This window comes from Struthio camelus, chromosome 3, assembly GCF_040807025.1.
Source record: "Struthio camelus isolate bStrCam1 chromosome 3, bStrCam1.hap1, whole genome shotgun sequence".
In the NCBI taxonomy this organism is placed as follows: Eukaryota; Metazoa; Chordata; class Aves; order Struthioniformes; family Struthionidae; genus Struthio; species Struthio camelus.
The window spans coordinates 85280725-85303721 of NC_090944.1; the positions used below are offsets into that span (position 1 = coordinate 85280725).

Sequence of the window (22997 nt, forward strand, 5' to 3'; positions counted from 1 at the left end):
TGATGACAAAAATCAGAATATAAAGATAAGGTGCAATAGTGCATTTTTTTAAGATTAATTTTTTTCTGTTACAGGTAAAGCCTTAAAACAGTTTGGCTACAGCTGCATCTTCTCATATTTAAAATCATATTTAAATGAGTAGTCTTTTTCAGAGTTAGCATTAGGTTATTTGGGGAAATGAGAGGCCTGACAGTATGTGTCTAATTACTGTCAGTTCCTGTTGAAACAGTTTCCTAAATGGTTGCTGAAGAGCACTGCTTCCACTCCCCAAGTCTCAACGGCTTACATCTTGGCATTGTTGATGGATCAGTGTGTGGCATGAAATGACTTCTATACAAAGACTTTATACCAAATGGCCTGTTTATTGTGACTCTGTGCAATGATGCTTAGATAGGACAAATGTATTCTACCTGGGAATGTTTCTCTTAGCAATATCAAGGAGATATTTGTAAGAGTATGCAGCTGACAACAGTGAGCAACTTAAATGTCTAGTTTTGGAACTGCTGCCCATGTGTAGAGAGGCATGTGTAGATAAGATTTAGTCAACCTGTCTTGTACAGAGCTGGATGCAGAACTTGCTTCAGGAGATACTTTCCCAGTGGAATACTTAGTTTAAATACAGGGAGGAAAATGTTGAAGAATGGTGGAGACCAGGAGAGTACATATGAGTCAAACCCATGACTGCATGCGAAGACTTCAGCAGCTTCTGGATGGTAGATTCTGGGCTGGATCCTGACATTGCTGGTTCGCCAGGCAGCTTCCTCAGAGGTGGGAGCCTGTAGGACAACTGCACAGCACAGTGCTCATGACTGCTTCTGTGGGAAATGAAGTGTCGCTTACCTCTTGCCTGGCATAGGGAGACGGTAGTGGGAAATCACAAAGCCCAGTCTAACAATTTTTTATTGACTTTAAACTAGTGCACACAATCACAAACTGTTTAAACAAGACTACTAGGAAAGAAGTGGTGCAAGGTTATGTGGTGGGTGGGTGTGTGGTGGGGGTGGGGGTTGTTCTTTTGTTGTCAATGCTCACCTTCCAGGCAGGCTTTTTATTCCCCCTCTCCCCCCCCCCCCCCCACCCCTCACCCTTCAGCTGATTGTGAATATGCCTCCTGCCTGGGGAGGAAGCAGAGGCAGGCTGTGAGCGTGGCTGGTGTTGTGCACTTGTCCCTCTTGTTCCATGTGGACCTCCTGCAGCCAAGGAGGCAAAAGTCCAGTGGTGGTGGTGGCTCCAGGGAGGTTGTATGCTTAGTGCAAGGTAATGCTGCTTTAAACAGTTGCATAAGCAGAGTTCTTGTTACTCTGCCTCTGCGGTGTGTGGGTGGTTTGTTTGCTTTTTTTTTTTTTTTGTAGGCAGTAGGTCTGTGTATTGCAAGGAATGCTCTTGGAGTACTGGTTCACAAATCAGTTTTTACAGCTGGTTAGGTCATAATTACTCTGAAGGTTAACAGAGTTTTCAGTGGCATATTATTAGACCAGGTGAAGAACTAGTTCTGGTCTCTCTTGCTTCAGAACTCTTATGAACTTCTGTGGTTTTTTTTTTTTTTTGGAGTATATTGGGAATAGTTCTTCGTCTTTGCATAGTTGCTTACGCTGGGCAAGTCACTTTGCAGATGAATTTTTTTTGTTTTCCATCTTTAAATACTGTCTTCATTCATGCTTTTCCTTCTGATGAAAGCTACTGTTGTCAGCAAAAAGTATTGGAGTAGCTGATATCCATTCATAGACAGTATGAAATACCACTGAAGCCTGATATGATTCTGCTTGCTTTCTTTTTGCGTGCCACAAAGAAATCTGCCTAAAGTCTTACAGGTCTGTAGTCAGAAATAATTGTCTTAGTCTTAAATACGGGTGTATCATGGCTTCCCAAAGCTGTTCCCAGTGCATAATTCTATACTGAATGCTTTTAAATCTTGTTGTATCCCTGAAATTTTTGATGAACAGAAGTAGGGTCAGATAACACTTTTCTTTCCTACTGTAAGTGGAGGAGGGTTTCTTTGGAAAAGGGGGTGTATGCAGACTAAAGGTGGTTGCTGAGGTAAGATGGTCAGCATATGAGAGCTTGTAGAACAGATGTTCCTCCCCTGTAATAAGGCTCAGTGTGGGAATACTTCTGTTTCCCAGTGTACTTAAATATCCTTTATAGAACCTCATTAATAAATTTTGTTCATACATCATACCCAGCAATTGCTACAGTAAATTTTTCACTTGCTTGTTGGTAGAATTTTCTGCCTATGCTTGCTTGTCAGACTGCTGCTTGTCCTCAAAGAGTTGACTTGGCTAATAAGAAACATATTGCTCTGGCTGTTAGCTGCTTTCCTGGAGAAAAGGAGCATATGCTCTCTGATGAGGGGTTAAATGCAAATTCTCCTTGGGTGAATCAAGGTTTGACTTCAAATGAAACCTAAAAAATAAAGCTTGCAACACGTAGTTTAATAATTTATGGAGTTAGTCTTGACTTTTGGTCAAATGTCTTTGTTACTTAAATAGCTTTGCTGCCAACTAAATGTATCAGTGCTGTGCAGAGGACCAAGATAAGTTTTTGAGGGGGTTTTAATGCAAGAATGCCGACCTTCGATGAAATCTTGGAGAACGTTGGAGAATTTGACAGGTTCCAAAAGCAAACCTTTTTTGTACTGTGCTTGCTCTCTGCTGCCTTCACCCCTGTGTATGTGGGTGTCGTCTTCTTGGGGTTCATCCCCGAGCATCGCTGCTTCAGCCCTGGCGTGGCGGAGCTGAGCCATAGCTGTGGCTGGAGCCTGGAAGAGGAGCTGCGCTACACCGTTCCCGAGTGGGGGCAACGTGGTGCCTCTTTCGCTAGCCGCTGCAGGCGCTATGACGTGGACTGGAACGCAACAGGCCTCAGCTGCACCGACCCCATCGCTGCCTTCCTGGGGCACGGCAACAGCAGCACTGTCCCCCTCACCAGCTGCCGGGATGGCTGGGTCTACGAGTCTTTGGGGACATCTCTTGTGACCGAGGTAAAAATAAATGCCTGTCTTCCACTTCCCCTTCATCACTGACTAGTTGAAGGACGTGGAAGACATCTGCAATAGCCTGTGTTTTATTCATATATAATATATATATATTTTTATATATATATTTAAAAAAATACATATCTATATACACATTTGCTTACCTGGAGGCAGTGATCCTCTCCTGCTGTCAAACTATACAGAAAGCCACATAAAATATTTCCGCTGTCGTCTTGCCGTGATGTACTGCCTTGTTCTGCACAGAAGCTTTCACCTTCAGCTGTGGAGCAAAATGTATTTCTGCAATTAAATCACTGTTTAGATGAAGCCTGATTTTTGAATAAAGCGCTAGTCACATGAGAAATCCTATTTGTGGAAGTGTGTAAACATCCCTCAGTGTGTGTTAGAAATCAAGAACTTGTAACACTCGAAACAAAACCGGCTGACTTGTGCGTGGGTGGATTTCAGAACCACACAGTCTTTCTGGGACCTGGGCCTAAACTTTAACATCTGTGGGTTTAAGTGTTAAAGTTTGTTTCAAATATGATTAAATGATTAGGGATGGGGGAGAAGTAATCACCTCTCACAATTAAGCAGCTTATTTTAAAAAGAAATTGTGGAAAAGTCAATGGCTGTCTTTGTTCCAAGAGCACACACGAAAAACAAAATGGTACCTAAGCTATTGAAAGTACTTCAGGATTTTAAAGACTTTTAGATGTCTAAAAAATTGGATGATGAATGATTTCATCATAAGTTCAATGGGAAGAAAAACTGACCCTGGGCACCTCTAAAAATTTAATAGAACTTGCTAAAACAAATGTAAGAGCAGTTAAAATTAAAGGTTCTAGTGATTTCAGCATTTATAACTTTAGGTTTGAATGAGACTTAATGGAGGGTTATTTAAGAAAAAGAGGAAAAGTCAATGTCGGTGAAAATGGGTGTATTGTATGTGTATTTCTTATCACAAAGTATGGACTACTTGATATTAAGGTAAGAAAATGAACCACCAAATCTTTTCAGGCAGTCTTTAATGAACACCTTTCAAATGGAGGGTGAAGTAAGGCTTTTACAAACCAGCACCGCAACAAACGCTTTTCAGTCCGAAAGGCTCAAGCAAATGCCCTGGTCCACATGGCTTGACTGTGAATCTGTTGGGATTGTCTGAAATAGCCAAAAATGCACACAGAAGTGTGCAGTGCTGCTTCTGTCATTTATCCTGTGACGTAAATGATCTGAGGATCCTACATTACACCATGCTGGCTATAAAGGAGCAAAGACTTTGCTAGACTACAACAGTGAGAATTCACAGAAGCTGGAAGTTTTTCCAGTGTGCTTTGTGTCAGGCTGTGGCCATGTCCATTCAGGCTGTTAGGCTCTTCTGTATTGTCCCATACTCTGTCCTTTGCCCTGCTTCCTTGCCGGTGCAGACTAAAGCATGTGGCTTTGCTCAGAGGAAAAATTTACATGTGGAATAATATCCTCATAGGACTGATGCTGTTTTTGCATGGATCAAAGATGCACAATTTTAAATCCAGCTTACCAGTGGGACAGAAAGGGATTCTCAGCCACTTGAGGATGGCTTTTTAAAGTAACTTATTCTCAGGTAACTTTTTTACTTGCGTGTTTTCTCTAGTAAGGCATAAGGACTAAGGCCAGATGGCAAATACCTGTGGTAAAGCTTTGCTGTGGCTGTGAAATGCCCTGTTTCCAGATAAATTAGGCTATAAGACTTTTCCCTTGCTTCCAAAACCCTGCTGAGTTCGTTCAACTCAGAAAAAGATGCACAGTAACTCGTACCTCACTGAGGGAGTATGGCATTACCGGTGCTCCACTGAAAGCGTGACAAATCAGGCTTTTGAGAGCATTTACAATACCCTTTGAAATATACCATCCTTAATCCTGAGCAGTCTTGTAGGAGCTGTTGTGGCAAGGAGATGAGGCAACTAGAACTGCTTAGAAACGTTAACCACCGGCCACACGGAGCTACATGCGGTTAAGGAAGCCCAGGGTGATCGACTGAGTTTGAACAAGGCATAATGCATGTAATGGTCTAATTTTGGCAAGCAGTGACTCCGTTATGTTCTTTCCAGTAACATAAGATGAGATGTCAATGGGAAATAGCAGAGAACTGCTCAAAAAGCTTGATTCTGTTTTTAATGTTGGACACAATTATATCAGTAGGATTCCTGGATGCTGATAAAATGGATGTCACCAGAGAAACATGTTTAAATCCCAAACTGAAGCTATGGAGACTTGTAGGTGTGAACTAGTTCCTGATTTCACTGTTTTGCTTCTAACTGTGGTTGTTGTTCTAGTTTAACCTGGTGTGTGAGGACTCCTGGAAGCTGGATCTCTTTCAGTCATCTGTGAATGCTGGGTTTTTTGTTGGCTCTGTAAACATTGGCTACATAGCAGACAGGTATGTGTGGGATGACAGTAAGACCACCTGATCTCCCTTATCAGTGTCCAGCAGTTAAGTAAAGGCAGAGAAAAATTGTGCAACTGGTAGTATCTCTGCTCTTTTCAAATTAAGGTAAATCATCTAGACATTAACTTGTGGTCTTAGAAATAAGCGCTCTCTCTCTCATTCTTGAGTGACCAAATCGTATCTGATAGCTTACATAAGTACTGATCTTTCCTGCTCCCCAAGTGCTGCAGAACTTGTGTTTTCTGCAAGGTATTTTTGGATCATGCAGGCAAAAGTCCTAATAGTCCCACAAGAAAATACTGGGGATGTTAACAGAACCAAGGAAATTCTAATTTGTAGCTTTCACTCAGTCAGTCATGTTCTGTACCGCTATGACTTGGAAATACTTGGTTTCCCTTTGGGAAACTTTTGTTTAAGTAATGCACACAGAGATTGCCAAATAGGTACAAAGGCAGTGCCGGTTTGGAAATCGCTGTATGTCCTGGCATCTTAGCACCTCGTTCAGAACCAGCAGGCAAAGTTGTCCTTTGGAGGATCCACAGCGGGATGCTTGCTCTACTTCTGGCTTGCCAAATGGCAGGTGTGTGGTCAGTAAGAAAATCAAACTTGTCTAGGCAGTTTAGGTTAAAAATAAATAAATGCCAATATTTGAAGACCACCTTCTCCCTTACTTCTCTCCTGTCTAGAGACTGTTAGTACTGTATGGTCTGTTCTCTAGCTGTGAAGTACACCCCACTCAGGGCAGAATCCATGAAAAAAATATCTTTCAGGATTGAGTTTCTTGTATATAAATCTGTTGCCTCTCCTCCACACAAATATAACAGAGCCATAATATTAATTTGCACAAATTCATCACCTTATGCTAAATAACAAATTACTAAGCTGCCTATTCTGGAATTTGGAGATAACAGCCCCAAGTCCAAGTATATGTAAAAGTGGGCCTATTGCCCAGCTGCTACTGCGGAAATTTTTCCTCCTTCAAGCAGCCTTGAAAGCCTTTGTGGAACTGCAGAGCAGTTGCCACAGTAATTTTTCAAGGAATTGAAAAGCAAGTGAGTGGGGAATGGGCTAGCAATGAAAGTTGGCATATGTCCATGCCTTGCAAAGTTTTTGTATTTTTTTTTTTCTGATGATGCACAGGTTTCTTGATAGTTTAAAACACCTGTGTCTTCCTTATTGATGTTTCGCCTTGTACGTATTATCTTCCATTCCAGGTTTGGCCGTAAATTTTGCCTGTTAGCTACAATACTTGCAAATGCTATTTGTGGAATTCTTCTGTTCTTTGTGCCTACCTACCTCTGGATATTGATCTTCCGTTTCCTGCAAGGACTAGTCAGCAAGGGCTGCTGGACCGCAGGCTATATCCTGGGTGAGTTTAGATCTTTTCCCAGTAATGGCTACAGAAGACAAGGAGAAAACCTGAAAAAAAGCCATTTAAGAAAAATGCCTCATAGTTTTTTTGAAATCATATATACAAGCTGATCTCAAGGAACATTCTTTGTCTTTGGGTTACTAGGATTTTTTTTTTTTTTTTTTTTTTACATACTCTTGTTTTTCCCAAAACACAGAAGCCTTCAAAGATCAAACAAGTGATAGTAAATTAAGGCTGCTACCTTGTAGTAGGCTGTCCCCTGTGGTGCAGCTCTCCTTTTGCCAGACCTGAGCTCCTCTCCCACCCATTGGGGTGCCAGCTGGGGAAGGAAGGCAGACCCTAGCACAGGCTGCAGCTGCCTGGTGCCGACTTTCCAAACGAGTCACAGATGAGGTGATGACAAAGGAGGCCATTAAAGAAACGTGGAGATTAGGGAAAATTGAATGCACTTTTATGATATAAAGAGCAATAAAGGGCAAGCAGAGGCTTTACAGGCTAAAAATAACAGAAGAACAGTATGTTCTTGCTGAGAAAAAGACTCAAGCTGCTTGAGTATACTGGTGTTGTGCACTTGTTTGACTGAAGGCCAAACCTGAGGCTTTCAAAGCAGTGGGAAGAGCCTAGCCATGGTGGTATTTCTCCCAGTGCTGCGCTGATCACGTTTGGCTCCAATGTACAACTGCGCCTGGCAGCAAGGCACAGGCATGTCAGCAGGAGCAACAGCCCACGGGGCAGATCTGCCCACGCTAGTCACTGCCGGAGCTGGCCTCAATTGGCATGCCAATACCACATGCCTGTCCTGAGGGAAGTATTGCCTCAGTACAGCCTCGTGCTAAGATCAGTTTTGTAGCCAATAAGCAGTGCTTTGCTGTGCAGAGGCAGAGTTGAGGGCCAGCTTGCAGCTTGAGCCCCAATTCTGGGGCTTGGTAGAGCCACCAGGAACTTCTCTCTTGCGGGGTTCAGCCTTTTATCGATAAATGAACAAGCGATGAACAGAGCAGTGGATTAAGTATTTTAAATGCTGCTCAGTTCAGTATTACTGGGATTAGCAAGTTAGGTGGCTCTACCAAATAGCTCTGAGTGAGGTGGTCTACCCTACTCCATTCAGTTAACCGTGATGGTGGCAAGAATGTAAATGTGAACGCTTCAAGCTACTGTTAATTCTTTTAACAGAAACATCTTGCTAATGCAGTTATCCTGATGTTTGAGATAAAAAGCTAAATAAAAACATCTAGCCCACAGCTAGGCTATTCTCTGCCAAGATGGGATTGTTCCTTCCTGCGCATGTTCTAGATGCTTATTCAGTCTCTTAAATCTTTTTCTGGCACTGATGAAACTTCCATCACTGCTTCCAGAGGACTTCATGCCATTTTTATAGTATAAAATTCCTTTCAGGACAGTGATTTGTCCTACCATATTTTCCTCAATTGCACTTTTTAACTTCTGGGTTCTCCCTGAAACTTTTTCATGAGAAAAGTCGCGTGGAATTGGACCCAAAGTTTCAACTTGCTTCCTGTCCCTAAAGGTGGTCAACACTGAATGCCTAGGGAAGGGTATAAGGACAGAACCACCTTGTTATCATGCTCTCCTGGGACACTTGTCTGACTTTCAACTCTTTTTTGGCTCAGAGTCTTCCTGAGCTGGAGATGTTTTTTGTTTCTACTCGTCATTTGCCCAAACGACGTTAGCTAATCTATGATTCTAAAAGAAAATAGGTCTTTGAATTGCTGAATAATTGCATTTTATTCTTTTTCCACTGTTTGCGTTCTTGAAATGAGACACAACTGGATGCAAAATTTCATGTGTGCTTATGCCTGCCTGAGGGAATAATTACTATCTCCTAGTTCTGTATTAATAACACTTATCACAGGATAGGCCTGGCAGGTTGCGATGTTTGCAAACAGCAAATTGATCATGAAACCATCCTGTCTGGGAAGCTCTATGTCCCAATTTGCAGTACAAACACTTTTTATGTGTTGAGAGTGAGATGCAAACTGAAAAGGTGCACTTAAAAATTCTGCCTTGTTATCAGGTTGGAGATGTTATGTAGGGTAGCATTAGATTTCACAATAAAATCCATCTATGCGTTTTGAGGGAGTGTTTGTTTTATTCAGAGGTTTCCATGGTAGAAGACAATTGAGTGCCTTAGATCAGTGTAGAACCAAAGTGCTCTTTTCTCTTACTAAGTTTTGATGACAGAAAAGCAAACCAGCCTTCCTGTACAACGAGGATTTCTTTTTCTTTTTTTGAGTTTTAATGTTAAGAAGTCCAGAATTTCTCAGACGCTTTCTTCATGACATTAATGCAATATTTATTTTCCAGAGTCCTAGTAGAGAAACTTACTCCTGTACTGAGCTGTCATTGCTGAAGTATCATTCATCTGTCTCTATGCATTTTTAGTCACAGAGGTTGTTGGTCCAAGATATAGGAGGACAGTGGGGATTCTCTATCAGGTGGCCTTCTCAGTTGGACTCCTTGTCTTTGATGCCGTTGCTTATGGAATTCCTCACTGGAGATGGCTGCACCTCACTGTTACTCTGCCAAGCTTCTTCCTCATGCTCTACTACTGGTAAATACGCTTTCATTATATCACCGTGCAAGACCAAAAAAGTGACCTCTTTTGGTCCCTGAGACTCGATTTCTTGAGGGAAATTTTGCATTGCTTTTTGGACACTTATGCCTGTTTAATGCAGAGAGGTGATAAATAGCAATAAGGAAAGGCAAATAGGACCCCTCAACATATGACACTTTTTTGCATCTTAGCCTGTACACCACGTCTGACATCCGCTTTAAAGGAAAGATTAGGTTTAAAATCACTGAAGAATGGCCTAATTTATTATCTTCATTAAACATTTTAAAAAGGAAAAGAAACATCTCTGACATAATTTAGTGGATCCTATGTTGAAAAGATGGTTATTGAGAGATTGTTGAACGCTCACATAATTGTAGCGGGTTGTTTACATGTTCTTTCAAGAAAAACCTGCAGCTCTTTGGTCCAATCAAAAGAAGGTGCATGGGCACACCTGTATTTAGGGTTCTGTCTGTCTTTTTGATGAATATTTTTCAGCTTTTGAATGCTTTGGATACAAGATGTTGTTTTGCTGGACCAAGAGAAAAGGAATAATAGAAAGGGATTTATCTTCCTTTTTCAATTTTTGTGAATACTTTTTCTTGACCTGTGATAGTGCACCTGGAAAATGGTTCATTCCCTAAGAGGAGCTAGTTTGTGGTGGCCAGGCTAAAAAAATTGTTATATTGCTCTCACTCAAAGACCTTCCAGATTTATCTTTAACAAGCTCATCTTTGACTAAAGCTGCTACCATAATTGCTCCTTTTCCCTCTGCAGCAGCAGCAGTGGAATAAACTCTTGGGGGTAGGGGGAAGGGAGGTGGACAGCTGTCCATTCAACAAAAGTACTGTCTTAATAGTCTCCCTACATAGGAGCACTGCACAGGCATTAGCTTTTGGTATAATAGCATCCACTTGTTTGCATTGCAGGTGCCTCCCAGAGTCTCCCAGGTGGCTGATATCTCAAGGGAAAAATGACAAAGCTATGAAAATTGTCAGTGATATTGCCAAAAAAAATCAGAAGAAAATGCCTTCCCATCTTGAGGTGAGCTTGGAGTTTGCTTATGCATGTAAGCAAGCATTGTAACAATCCTCTCTTTTAATTCCTCTCAGCAGAAACTTACTGTTTCTGTGCCCTAGTCAGAGAGGTAGTAATCTCTATCATAATGATAAGGGAGAGGAGAAAGAGGAACTGTCTTGACTAAGCCAAAAATAGATATTTTTTCTCTGTAGAAACAAGTTAGGAAATATTTATTTGAAAGTAGGGAACAGCCTCAGCGAGGGAATTCTGTTGCAGTCCTGGCCTGCCACCCGCATTGTGTGGGTAAGAGCAGACAGCGTCTTCTGGGGCCGTTACGCACACTGAAGAGCTGTAGCGTGTGAACTTGTCTCCAGCTGCTTTCCCAAGGAGAGTGGAAGTCGTTCAGATCCTATGAATGTTGTTCTGACTTTTCTGCAGGATATTAAATTTGAAGAGGAAGATGGTGGAAAGCAGACCCCTTCACTCGTTGACCTTTTCAGGACACCACAGATGAGGAAAAATACATTCATTTTGATGTACAACTGGTAAAAAGCTAATGTTCAGATTTCTTTTTGGTTTTAAACAAAACTTTAAACCTGCTTGTTTTAGATTTTGCCTCAAGAGCTGGAGATATAGAAGGCCTCTGGTAGAAGAGGGATTTAGTCTTGTTTCAAGGAAATGCTGACCCGTTACACCAGAGGGTGGTGTTCTGGCTGGGATGCTTGCATTCATTTCAATAGCTTTGCCTTTATTGAAATGTGTGAAACCAACAGAGATGTCTGTTCTGAAAAAAAAATTTTTTCATCGGGGAAAAAAGCATAAAAAGTACTCATTTTTTCTGAAGAAGCTTTCTATATTTCAGAGTAGTTTCCAAATCAAACAGTTAGGCACTGCAGGTACACAGTGATCATGCTGTGCCTAGAAAAGTGCTGTTCCCCACCCAGCAGCAGGGGGCAGAGAAATATTTAGGTGGTGTAAGTGCCCATTACCAGAAATGAATGTGGTGGGCTCTAGGGTAGCTTTTATTAGTGCAGGCTCAGTTACATCAGCCTTTGCCTGCAGCATCATGATTCCCACTGCACATCTTGACTACCCATCCTGTTCCACGGGTTCCCAGATTTCACACAGAAAGATTAAATTAATGCTGAAGTTGGGTCCACCAATGTGTGTGTGTGTGTTTTTTTTTTTTTTTTTTTTCCCTCTCCTCTGGTTATGAACTCTCTAGCAGGAAGCGGTCCTCGGTCCTCTGACTGAATAACGAAGCTGGGACGCTCTGCTCTGCCTAGGTTCACAAGCGCCATCCTCTATCAGGGGCTCATCATGCACATGGGATTAGCTGGTGGGAACATGTATCTGGATTTTCTCTATTCTGCTCTTGTTGAGTTCCCAGCTGCCATCATCATCATCATCACGATTGACCGCATTGGGCGACGCTACCCATGGGCTGCAGCAAATCTGGTGGCTGGATTCGCCTGCCTTGTTACTGCCCTGATCCCAGAGGGTGAGTCATCAGAGGTTATGGTAGTTTCCCCATCCTAACGTTGCCTCTGGGGAGCAACGCCGGTCTATCTCCTCACACCGCAAAAGTGAAATAAGGTCAATTTGTAGCACTGCTAATAAAAAATCTGAAAGTATCTGGGTCCTCTATGCTGCTTTGGGAACCTTCCCACTCCACAGCTCATGTATGTGATACCAACTCTGTATTTCCTGATTCATACGAGTAAAATACAGCCTTTCGAAGAGAATCAGCAAATACGGGCTTTGATCCACTAACTGATTCCTGCTAAATCACTGGGATGTTGAATGTGCTTTCTTTGCAGACATACATTGGCTAAAAGTGATTGCCGCTTGTATTGGGCGAATGGGAATCACGATGGCTTTTGAAATGGTTTGCTTTGTAAACACTGAACTATATCCAACGTACATCAGGTAGGTGTACCTTCTCCCACCCAGCCATTTCACCTGGGAACAAATTGTTTAAGCCAATGTAAATGGTGTATTTTTTGCTAAATTATAACTAATTAAATCCCCAAGTGCTTCAGAACTGCACAGGTATTGTTCAACATGTGGGTGGAGCATGAGGAAAATGCATTAAAATGAAGGTTAATGGAGTAATTAAATATATTTTAAGGCAGGTGAAAACTGATGTAACTCGATTGAAGGGAGAAGTGGAGACAGTCCAGGTGGATGAGGGTTCTCAGGCCCCGCATAGTTGGATTTGGGCCTCATTTGAACCAAAGTAACCTTGAAATGGATCTATCCAGAGTCGATGCTGCTATGGAGAATGTGCGTTGGTAAAACCAATGGAAGCAGGTGACCTGAGGTTAGGTTTTCTCCACTGCCTGTTAGTGGGCTGCAGGGCAACCAGCTTAGAAGTAGATATGTGCACTGCAGATATCTAAAGCTTGAGAGATGTTAACTCTTCAAAATATGCTACTTCTTCCCAGAAGAAGTGATCATAGTGAGAGAGAACGAGATCATATGCCATTGTCTGCAGGGCAGATGTCTGTGCTGACCAGATGAATCTCACACCTCCTTTCTTCACTAGATAGGAATTGATTATATGTGAAGTTGCGCAGCATATGAAGTTACAAAGCTCTCTTAATCTCATTTCTTTATCCAAAATGAATGCAGTACAAGACAGTTTGAAGTGTTATTTAGGGTCCCAGTCCTGTGCATAGCAACAGAAAGATCTTCAGACACTTCTTGCCCTAGCAGCTGTCTAAAGTGTACAGAAGCTGCAGTTTTTACACTTTCACAAAATCTGTTTGGATGGAGATTCTGTTTAGATTCTCTGAGACTGATTCTCTATCTTTAACCCTGGGAATTTGCTCACACCTGTGAAAATACAGGTAAACTCTACCGTTCCTTTTTGTGAAGACTTGTATTCTTGCACTACATAGGTCTGAATTTGCTTACCAGTGGGGAAAATTGGGGTTTTTCTAACCATTTTGATCTTCTGTGTGGTCTGCAGACCTAGAGGCTGTGCTCTGCACAAGTTGAGAGCTGGTTCCTGTTCGTCTGCAGTACTCTTTCACACTAACATAATCCCTTTGCTGTTGGACCAGGAACCTCGGGGTAATGGTCTGCTCTGCCTTGTGTGATATTGGTGGAGTTGTCGCCCCCTTCGTTGTCTACAGGCTGGTGGAAGTGTGGCAGGAGTTGCCGCTGATAGTCTTCAGTAAGTGCTGCTGTGCCTCCTTGCAGGCTGCTTCTGGGGTACAGCAATGGGGCCCAAGTTATGAAGGGAGGAAAAAGCAGCTGAGGCAGTCACTCCAGATTCAGTGGAAGCATGTTCCCTTTTACAGAAGCCATAACCTTCAAGTTTACAGTAACTTGGAAGTTGTTTATGCACTCATCTCCTTTGCTGTTGTTATTGTTCCTCGTATCTTTAAAGAAAGATAGAGATGAATATGGATTTGACAAATGGCGAAGAGCTGAGAAACGTTCTGGTGTTTTGATCAGGTTAATATTTATGACAGATTTACATCTGATGAATTACTGCTCTCAGTCCTGGAACAAAAATCGGGAGTTTCATATAATTCCTTTTTTATTTAATGATACGTTAAGCCACAGGCATGGCTGCTCCACTTCAGCTTTTTGAACAGTCTGTCTGTTAACTGGCTATTCTCCACCTATTTGGAATGAGATTGGTGTTTGTCTAGCCGCCTGAACTTTCAGGTCAGGGTCTGCAAAACTTCTCTAAATCTTCAGATAAGCACACAGTACGCTATTTATAGAAAAATGTCTTGAATGGCAATATATAATTTTTAACTGAGGGCACATTTACGAAGGTGCATAGTAGACTTAAAATATACAGAAACCAGAAAAGCGTGTGCAAAGTGGGTGACAGAAATCCTCCCTGGAGGAGTTAATTACATTATATAAGAGTCAACACATTGCGTTTTCTAGATCTTGTAACATAACAGAAAATTCAAATCAGTTTTCTGGCATACATTCAGACTAAAAAGTGTTTTTTTTTTTTTTTTTTATACCTGTCTTTCCAGTCTCAGAGACTGTTCAATACATAACTCGCAGTGGTAGTTTGCTGCAGTCTCCACAAAGCTGTCACACCCTCTGGAGATAGCCTGGTAATCTTGCATATGAAGTCTTGATTTGCACATCTTGTCTGGAGAACAAAATAAAATCCCATTTAGAGTCCTTTGTGCAAGGCAGCAGAAAGATGGTGTACATGCTACAGAGTAGTATATGCTAATAAAGTTTTTGCATCTGTTTGATTTGAAGGTGTTGTTGGTGTAATTGCGGGTGGATTGGTGTTGTTTCTGCCTGAAACTAAAGGAAGAGTTCTGCCTGAGACAGTTGAGGATGTTGAAAACTTGCACAGGTGGGTCCAGGGGGTGAGCTCTCACTGGCCTGCTATTAGTCTTATATTAGAAGCTATACTGTATTGCTATACATAAAGGATGATAATGGGGGGGGGGTGGCAACCCAACCAAGCAACCCCCTAAAGTGGTTGCTATTAAAATTTTCCTGCACTTTGTGATGCTTCCATCAGTTCACTTTCAGACACTTAAAGCGAAATAACTTGTGACCAAGCCAAGCTATAAGTGGTAGGATACAATGATGGCCCGTTACCCTTGCATTTCAGTTGTAACAAATATTCAGACTATATCTATGTCAAATTCTTGATATCCTGAGTGCATTCATCTCTTCTTTCAGGTGTTTTTCCTTTGTAGTACATAAAAGGGAGCAGAGATGGTCATTTTATTCTGCAAATGTCAAAGTGCTACTTTGAATCCATCTTCCTGTTTATGCTGAGATGCAGGATGTTGCCTCAAACACCAGCAGAGCTTGAAACGTTTTTTTTTTTTTTTTTTAAAAAAAAAGCCCTAAGCTTTATTAGCACATAAGCAGAAGGTGGTAACCTATGATACAAAGAATGGTAAACTGAAGAGGCTGGTGAGGAAATCCCTCCCACCCACTGTATCCTAGCAGGTACCTCCTGTTCTCAGTCAAACAGCTCTCCGTGGGCTGCAGCAAATGCTTTGGGCTGCCTCGGGCCCCAGGGAAGTCTTGTCTCCCCTCACCCCTCGCTGCCTGCTCCTTCCCAGAGCTTCCTCACTTGTGCTTGCTGTGTCCCTGCTCTCCCTCCCTGCATACTCACTGACCCCACACAGCACTCAAGGGTATGGCACTGTCTCACCCCCTGGGTTTTGCCAGGGCATGTAGGCAGCTGCTGAGAGGCACATGTGATGCGCAGCAGCAGTGCGTGGAGCAACCAGGCACCACCTGCTTCAAACGCAGAAATGCTGGTGGGAAGCAATTTGTGTAGAGAGAAGTGGAAGCACCTTCAGATGGCTGCTGTGTTGAGCTGGTTTGCATCTGCCCCTCTTTCCCTGCCACTGGTAGTGGGGGTGAGTGATGGGAAAGGCTGTTGGACACTGTCCTGACCCCAAAATACAGGCAAACATAGTGGAGCCTGGGTTAAAGCTTCAGGAAAGGTGTCATCTTTTCAGCCCCACTAGTGATAGCCGAGAGAAGTGATCTGTGACTCAGATGTGCATGCTGTGCATCTGTGTGCCACAAACCCTGCAGAGCAGTAGTATGGACGCAGGCCGGCTGCCTGCAGGTCTACAGTCATTTAGCCAGGCACGGAAGTAAGTGTCGCAAACATGGCACCCACTTCTGCACAGGATAAACACGTTTGTGCAGGGTGGTGACATTAAATTTGGTTGCTGGATCTCTACTGCTTTTACAATCCCAATTCTGATCTCTACTACATGGTGCATATATTCTCTTAGTAGCTATCACTTCAAATTTGGACAATTCATGCCAAAAGCTGTTTGGGGTAGCCCGGGGGTTGCTTAGCCACCTCCTGTGCTTCCACAAAGTTGCTTGCTAGTTCCCAGACTCTAGTTTGAGGAATTTTGGATGCAGTTTTTCCCACTCTTCTCCCTAGGTATCTGAAAACAAGCAGTATAGGCCTATAGTGACCTGTGAATAACTGCACTAGCCTCTCAAACCTGCTGCAACCCTATTATAACTACAATTAGTGCTTTAAAAAAAGTCTTGTGGAACAGAAAAAAGGCAATCTTGATACCAGCTACTCTTATGATGAGGTAAATCACCAATACCTACTGAAGAGCCAGAGCAAACCTAGCAGCTTTGAGGATTAACTGCTCATTTTCTTTGGGCAAGAAGCCAGAACGAGTGATGAATTTACAGGCAGGTGCTCACTGAATGCATTCTTTCCCAATTTACTGTTCATGTCATGTTGTTCTTGCAGGCAAGGAGCTCCAAAGGAGAAACAGATCTATCTTCACGTCCAAACATCAGAAGTAGCACATGACTGAAGAATGCAGACCTCTTTCTAGGTAGTCTACTTTAGAGCATGAGCGTGGAAAAGCGAATTTAAATAAATACTCTCTTCTGTCTTCTTTTCTTGTCCCTCTATCCTTTATTTAGAATGCTTGGGTTTTTCTGATGAGGTTGTCCCTAGTAATGCATAGTTTTGTCCATCTCTGCACATTATACTATAAATATAGTTTAGGGTTGGAAAAACCTCTTTCATACTAGCTGTGTGGACCTGAACACAAGAGCTGCTCTTAACTTTGGCATAGTGGGGTCTATCCCACCAGAACTTCCAAGTCTCCATGAAGCCTTTCTTTGTTCAATCTTATGCAAGAGTAGCACAGTGTAACAGATTTTCCTCTGTTGTGGAACCCAGGTGACAACAACCCACCTGCAAACTTGTTACAACGTGCAACAAATTCTCACAGATTGTTTTTACTAGCACTTAAATGTCATGGAGGTCACATATGTTCATGTGCCTTTGGTGGAGCCCACATGAGGCACTTAGCTGGCTGTCCCTCAGCTCACAGGGATGGGCATAGGGCAACCCAGAGCGTGAAAAGGGAGAAAGATGAAAATAGGAGAAAGACGCATGGTCCTTCATAAGGTAATGACCTTTCTAGCGTGTAACCACTAAATATTCTTGTCCTGTTAGTGTCATCTTCATGGTGGGCAGCCTACACTGTTACTGTGCATGGCGCTGTTTGCTTAAACTTCCATAGTGTTATAACCACGTGTGCACGTACAAGCACACAGCATTTGCTGGAAGAGTAGTTTGAAACTCCTATTAGCTAAAAAGAATGGGAGCTGTCAAGGTTTATAGGTAGGGAGCTGAGGACTGCCAGATCCTGCTCTGCTGGAGGATTAGGATAGGGCTGGTGCAGGGCAGAGTCATATCTCTGTGTGTGTTTGGAGGGGACAGTCCTGCTCTTCCCTCGGGGGCTGGTGCCGGGCTGCGGCACTGCAGGACTTCTCAGCTGAGATTGGACTGAGTCCTCCTCCCCAGGGAGCATTAAGTTTAAGGTCTGGTCTGCCAGGGATGTACGTATCCAGCACCAGCTCTGTTTATCTCCAGTGAGAGAAATTTAGCCTGTGTAGTTACAGAACTAGTACTCGCTTCAGGGCCAGAGAGGAACGATCTGGTCTTGAAACTGGCAAGGGGGCAGTGGGGATGCAATTAGCTGTGTCCTGTCAAGTTGGTGTCCTGCCGTAATTGCTGATGGCTCAGCTCTGCACCAAAAACAAAGGCTGTTTTTATTCTAGTTGATTCAAAATGTAAGCATGTTTTGAAAAACTTTAGGGGAAGAAGGGGGAGACAACAATGTCAAGGAAAGAAAATAGCAGAATGAATAAATGAGTAACTATAGAAACTGACTCTCAAAACCCTTAAGCGTTGTGCAAGTTGCTTTCCATAAGTACCTCTAGCGCTGCAGAGGGAATTGCAGAGGCAGCAGGCTCAGGCATATCTCGGCGTCTGCGGTCACCTCTTGGTTACAATGTCATTTGCTCCTGCTGGCACCTTGATGAACATGAAGGTAACCGTGCTTTCTTGATTTCCTTGCTGGCTGCCTCATCAATTCATATATTTCTTCTTGGAATTAGGAAAGTCAGTAGAGCATGTCAAATCTGGTCTGGCTGCACGTGGTTGCTCTTCAAATGCCAAAGGAGCCTTTTGCGGCCTGGGGGCAGGAGAGGACGGCAGGCTGTGGGTCTCCACCCATCCGGGCTATGAGACAAGTTGCCTAACATCCTGCCTTAGATAAAACAGTGGTTAACCAGCTTTCCTTCTCCTTGGCAGCAGCTGAAGCCCATCTTATGGGACTGTGGCAGTAGCACTGGGGCATGACCAGCTCAGTGGTGTGCCAGACCCTGGCGCTGGCAGCCCAGGCACTGTGGGTCAGAAACTAGCCTGGACAAGCTGGGGAGCACCTGAACAGAGCTGCGTCCAAATTAATGAAAAGGAGACTGGATTTTTATGAAGATTTGGCCTTTTAAGAAGACTCTGGCTCTAGCCCAGCTGTTTAAAGTTAGGGTAAGGATCATCCCTGAAAAGAATATACCATCTTTCAGGGTACCTTCCAGCCTCCAGTAACTGGGTTTTGGAAAAGTTTGTTCTTTACTTTGTAACTGTGAGATGCAAAGGTTCTTGTTTTCTCCCCAGTAGCTCCCTTCAGCCTAACTGCAGCTGTGGTCCAGGGCAAGAGTTTCTAAGTGCTGTTTCTATCCTTGGTTGTTGCTGTCGGCACCAACGTTCAGACACCACTATGCCAGCACAGCTAGTATTTGGTGGTTCTGTTGCTAGTTTTATCCCATTAAACACAACTACAGGCTTGATAGAGTATCAGACACTCATCAAGGTTTAGTGTCTGCAAAGTATGACCTTAACATGATCATTTTGTCAAGGCACTCTTGTGTGTCTGTGCCCATGGCAGGGCATGAGCAGAAAATCACATCCTCCGCACATCTTCTGTTACACAGCTTCTATGATTTCCAATTCTTCTTCTACTGTGTCATCAAAACGTTTATGTACTAGATTTTACTTGCAATATGTTCCAGTCCTGTTCCTACCGTATGGCACTGAATCAACCTATGTTCAGTAAATTTTCCTCGTGTTCAATCCTGTGCCATACTACCATCCCTTCTGGCCAGGCCAGGTCCTGCAAAGCCCCCAGACTGTACAGGAGCAGAAGGCTCAGGAGTCTCTGGACCCATGCCAGCTCTGGGAGGGATTTAGTGCTTCCACTACCCATTTGGACTTAGAGAGGCCTCTTTTAATTGGTCTCTTTCCAATTTGTCCCTCTCCCATTCCTACTCCAACTTTTTCTCCTAATCCTGTCATCTCCAACCTGTTCTGCTCCCTTCCTGCTTGAGCAGGGAGGCTGGACTAGGTGATCTCCAGAGGTCCCTTCCAACCTAAATGATTCTGTGATTCCCTGCTCCCAGTCGCTTAGTCTAATAGTTTTTTGACTCCTGCTTCTGAATTACCTACTCTAACCTCATTAGTTTGGTAGCACATCCACCTCACTTCCAAGGCCTTACTATCCAGAGACCTTCAAGCAGCTCCCTGTACTCACACTTTCTCTTCCCCCAAAGCAGCAGGAACATGGGAAATGCCCTACTGGATCAGCACCAGGACCCCTCTAGCTGTGGCTATCTGCCTGGCAACAGCCCTCAGAGGTAGCAGTGGGACCAGCCACCTGCCCTGAACCACTGCCCTTGTATTCACAGGGATTAGGCATGCCAGTGGGCACAATCCTACCTATTCCCTTTAGTATCTGTTTATGGATCCATTATCCATGAGTTCATCAAATCCTTTCTTGAACCCACTGTTACTTCCTGCCCCCACTGGGCTCCTGAGGCAGTCCTGCTCCTCCTTGGCCACTGCCTCCCCTCCTTACGGGCTCCTCTCCTGCCCTCCTGCTCCCTCCTCTCCTCTCCCTACAACATGCTCCTTGCTCTAGTACTCCCAGGCTGCCTGCTTCTTTTTCTCCAAATCCCTTTCCTTTGCCTCAGCCCAACCTTCTTCCTGCTCACGGTCCTCTGGTGGCCTTGAGTTCTGTGTTCACTGTCTCAGGTTGTTTCTCCCCCTCAGAATCAGTTCTCGACATCTTTTGATGAACCATCTTTCTTCCATGACAGCCTGGTGGACATTCAGCACCCCAGAAGGACAAGTGTCCTCCTCTCTCTTTTGATGTTTGAAGCTGGTATGGCCTGGAGCAGCCGAGAGTGGCGACTGGCAGAAACGATCTCCTCAGTGCTGCTGTGTGGCCCGTGCACGTGGCCCTAAAGAAATTCAACTCCCAGAATACAGGTCATCCCTGAGCAAATGGATGCTGCACGCTTTCAGGGGATTGTGTTATGCCTGTACTTGAGTAATTTTTAATGGCAGCAGCCGCATCACTTCCTAGGGCAACCCCTACTGAAAGTCATGCCCCGGGCTGAAGCATGGAAGAGCAAAGTGCTAGCGAGAAGCAGCTAGTATCACTGCCCAGAGCAAATGTAAGGCTAGGCTGTGTTACCAGCTACCTGCCTATTCAGAGGCATCTGAATAGCTTCTGGCGTCATCCTGCCTGCCTTCTTGTTCTTTCTCCTTTTCCCCCCCACACGCAAGTTTTTACTAAGCCAAATGTCTTCTGGCTACACGTTAGCTGCTATAAGTCTGAGCAGATCCCTCAGTGCCCATGAAGTTATACCCTAACTGTGGGAATTCCTCTGCAGTTCATAAATTGTGTCAAAAAGAGAAAGTACTGAAACCACAGACTGCTTTCCTGTAATGTTTCTCAAAATTTAAGAATGCGCCTCAGCCAACTTTATCCCTTTTGGGTATGAGTGTCTCTGAAAACATTAGTGGTCTTTTTATTTGCACAGATGCATGAAAAACATGAGAATTAGTCTGTAAGCACTCTCAGACATGCTGAGCACAACTCAGCTGGTAACCATTCACAGTTAAGCTGGGACAGGTAAGTTTTAGGTAGGGAGGCATGACTGGCTGGTCTGTTCCCTGGCTTTTCTTTGCACAGTTGTGACAGCAAGCTTAAGAGTGGCAGCAGGGCTGCAGTGGTACCTGTGCCCAGCCGTGCACCTCACTGATCCAGATCCCGATTCCAATTTGCCAGAATGCTTTCCCATCTTCACCTCCCGCTGCCCTGTCTCCAGGGACTTGTCGGTGATTGCTGGCAGCGGCCAACCCTGGTGGTTGTCACCCCGCCTACCTGGCTTGGGTGCTGTGAGGCTGCACCCCTTGGCCCTGCAGTGCCCTGACAGGTTGTCTGCTTTCTGCTGGGGCACCTTCCTGCAGAAAGGCTCTGCGCTGCATGAGGTCAGGAATGCAAAAGCCACCTTCACCTTGCTGATATTGCCCTGTCTGTGGCAACTGCTCCAGCTGTGACTGGGAAGACTCAGTTAGACATGAAAGCAGTCTCTCAGGGTACATGCTGCTGTACTGAACAGCCCGTCACTGGGTCACTGCTTTCCAAATTACACGTGAAGCAGACCTCCACTCCTTCCCTCTCTGCTATTTTTGGCTCCGACGTATTTGTGGATCTTCATTAGACCATGTAGTCAAGTTTCATACCAGTTGTTGAAACTGTAGTTGTTACTCTGTATTTTATTCCATGTCACTCGGTCTCCCAGCAAATGGCAATGTTTTCTCTGGAAGATCATCTCACGTGACTGAAGACAGGGTCACTTCAAATCAGCTATATGTATCCCTAGACAAACTACTCTCCGCAACTTTTTTGCAACAAACCCTCTTTCATTCTTATGCCAACCCACCACTTACGGACACTCCACGTCTAGAGTGTACGAGATTCTCAGTTACGTGAACATAAAGGTCCCGGGTTCCAGACGCTATTGCATTCCTCCTCCTCCTCCTCCTGCTTCCTCCTGCAGGTTGTTGGAAGTGCTCTGGGCAGGTTGCCCAAGCAGCTGTTTTCCACCTCTGTAATGTGCATTTTATACACAGAAAACTCCGCTGTCAGGGCAACGCATGAGCCACCGGCTCCTTCCCTGCGTTCATAGCCTTGAGTCGACCTCTTGCCGTCTCTCCTTTTTGCTGTCTTTTTGCACTTTTTGCAGTGCTGATGCTTTTCTATCACCTCCCTCGTCAGGTTGCCCTGTCTCTGCCAGTATAGCTGTGCCTCGGCTTCACAGCTCTCTGCTTTCTTGGCTGCATTTAAAAACCACCTGGCGCAAGACCAGTTGTGCTCACCTTGTGCAGGAGCTGCCCCTCTAACTGCTAATTAATTTTAAATTACATTTCTGCTATTTGACAGATGAACTTTTTCTGTCGTAGGCATTTCCAAGGCGCAAACTGGGACTCTCCTGTGTATGATAGCCTCAAATGAATAAATAGAAACACCTGGTGTTTTTGGCTAAAAGTATTATTAACAGAAGATGATGCACTTACGTGAGAAATGTTGGACGCAGCTCAGGATTTACAAACAACAAAGACTTGAGACTTTGCTAAGTTCCCATCGCAGAAAGGAGAGGGTGATGATCCAAAGTAATTATTTATTGCAGTAGTCCAGTGCATTTACCAAAAGCTCATGCAAAATGTCATTTCCTGCTTGCAATAAAAGAAAACAGAAGACTGCTACTTTTTTTTTGGTAATTAGAATCTGGTTTTTTGCAAGATACTCTGTACTTTTGCACAGTAGTCAGTACCCTGTGGCCTCCAGGTCTCTCTCTCTCTCTCTTGCAGCATGTGCTTTCACACCTGCAGGCTCAAATGACTTTGCAAATAAATGAATATCCCAGCAGTGCACTTACGGTCAGACTCCCAGAAATCCTGGAGGCCACAGGATTTGTTAATCCCAAACTA

The 22997-nt window shown here is 43.9% G+C and overlaps 1 protein-coding gene across 4 annotated transcripts; it reads left to right on the forward strand.

Annotated features, from left to right (window-relative positions):
• Positions 1-1219: 1219 nt before the first annotated feature.
• LOC104152816 (solute carrier family 22 member 2) lies at positions 1220-22770 on the forward strand. Of its 4 annotated transcripts, none has more exons than XM_068938893.1 (12): positions 1220-1257; positions 2490-2980; positions 5290-5393; positions 6617-6771; positions 9175-9343; positions 10273-10387; positions 10802-10908; positions 11650-11864; positions 12184-12292; positions 13432-13544; positions 14609-14708; positions 16611-16761. In XM_068938893.1, the coding sequence occupies exons 2-12, from the start codon at positions 2564-2566 to the stop codon at positions 16675-16677; spliced, it is 1671 nt and encodes a 556-aa protein (XP_068794994.1). In that variant the 5' UTR covers positions 1220-1257; positions 2490-2563; the 3' UTR covers positions 16678-16761. The 4 variants fall into 4 exon arrangements, with proteins under 4 accessions (XP_068794994.1, XP_068794993.1, XP_009686640.1 ...); XM_068938892.1 differs by lacking the exon at positions 1220-1257 and adding an exon at positions 1368-1811; XM_009688346.2 differs by lacking the exon at positions 1220-1257 and adding an exon at positions 22470-22770 and having other exon boundaries at positions 2462-2980; positions 16611-16698.
• The last annotated feature ends 227 nt before the right edge of the window (positions 22771-22997 follow it).

Bases quoted from the DNA above. Each gene is read 5' to 3' on its own strand.
- LOC104152816 (XM_068938893.1), top strand. From the start codon at position 2,564: ATGCCGACCTTCGATGAAATCTTGGAGAACGTTGGAGAATTTGACAGG. The intron at 11,865-12,183 runs GTGAGTCATCAG...CTTTCTTTGCAG, and splicing joins TACTGCCCTGATCCCAGAGG to ACATACATTGGCTAAAAGTG. The intron at 13,545-14,608 runs GTAAGTGCTGCT...TTTGATTTGAAG, and splicing joins GTTGCCGCTGATAGTCTTCA to GTGTTGTTGGTGTAATTGCG.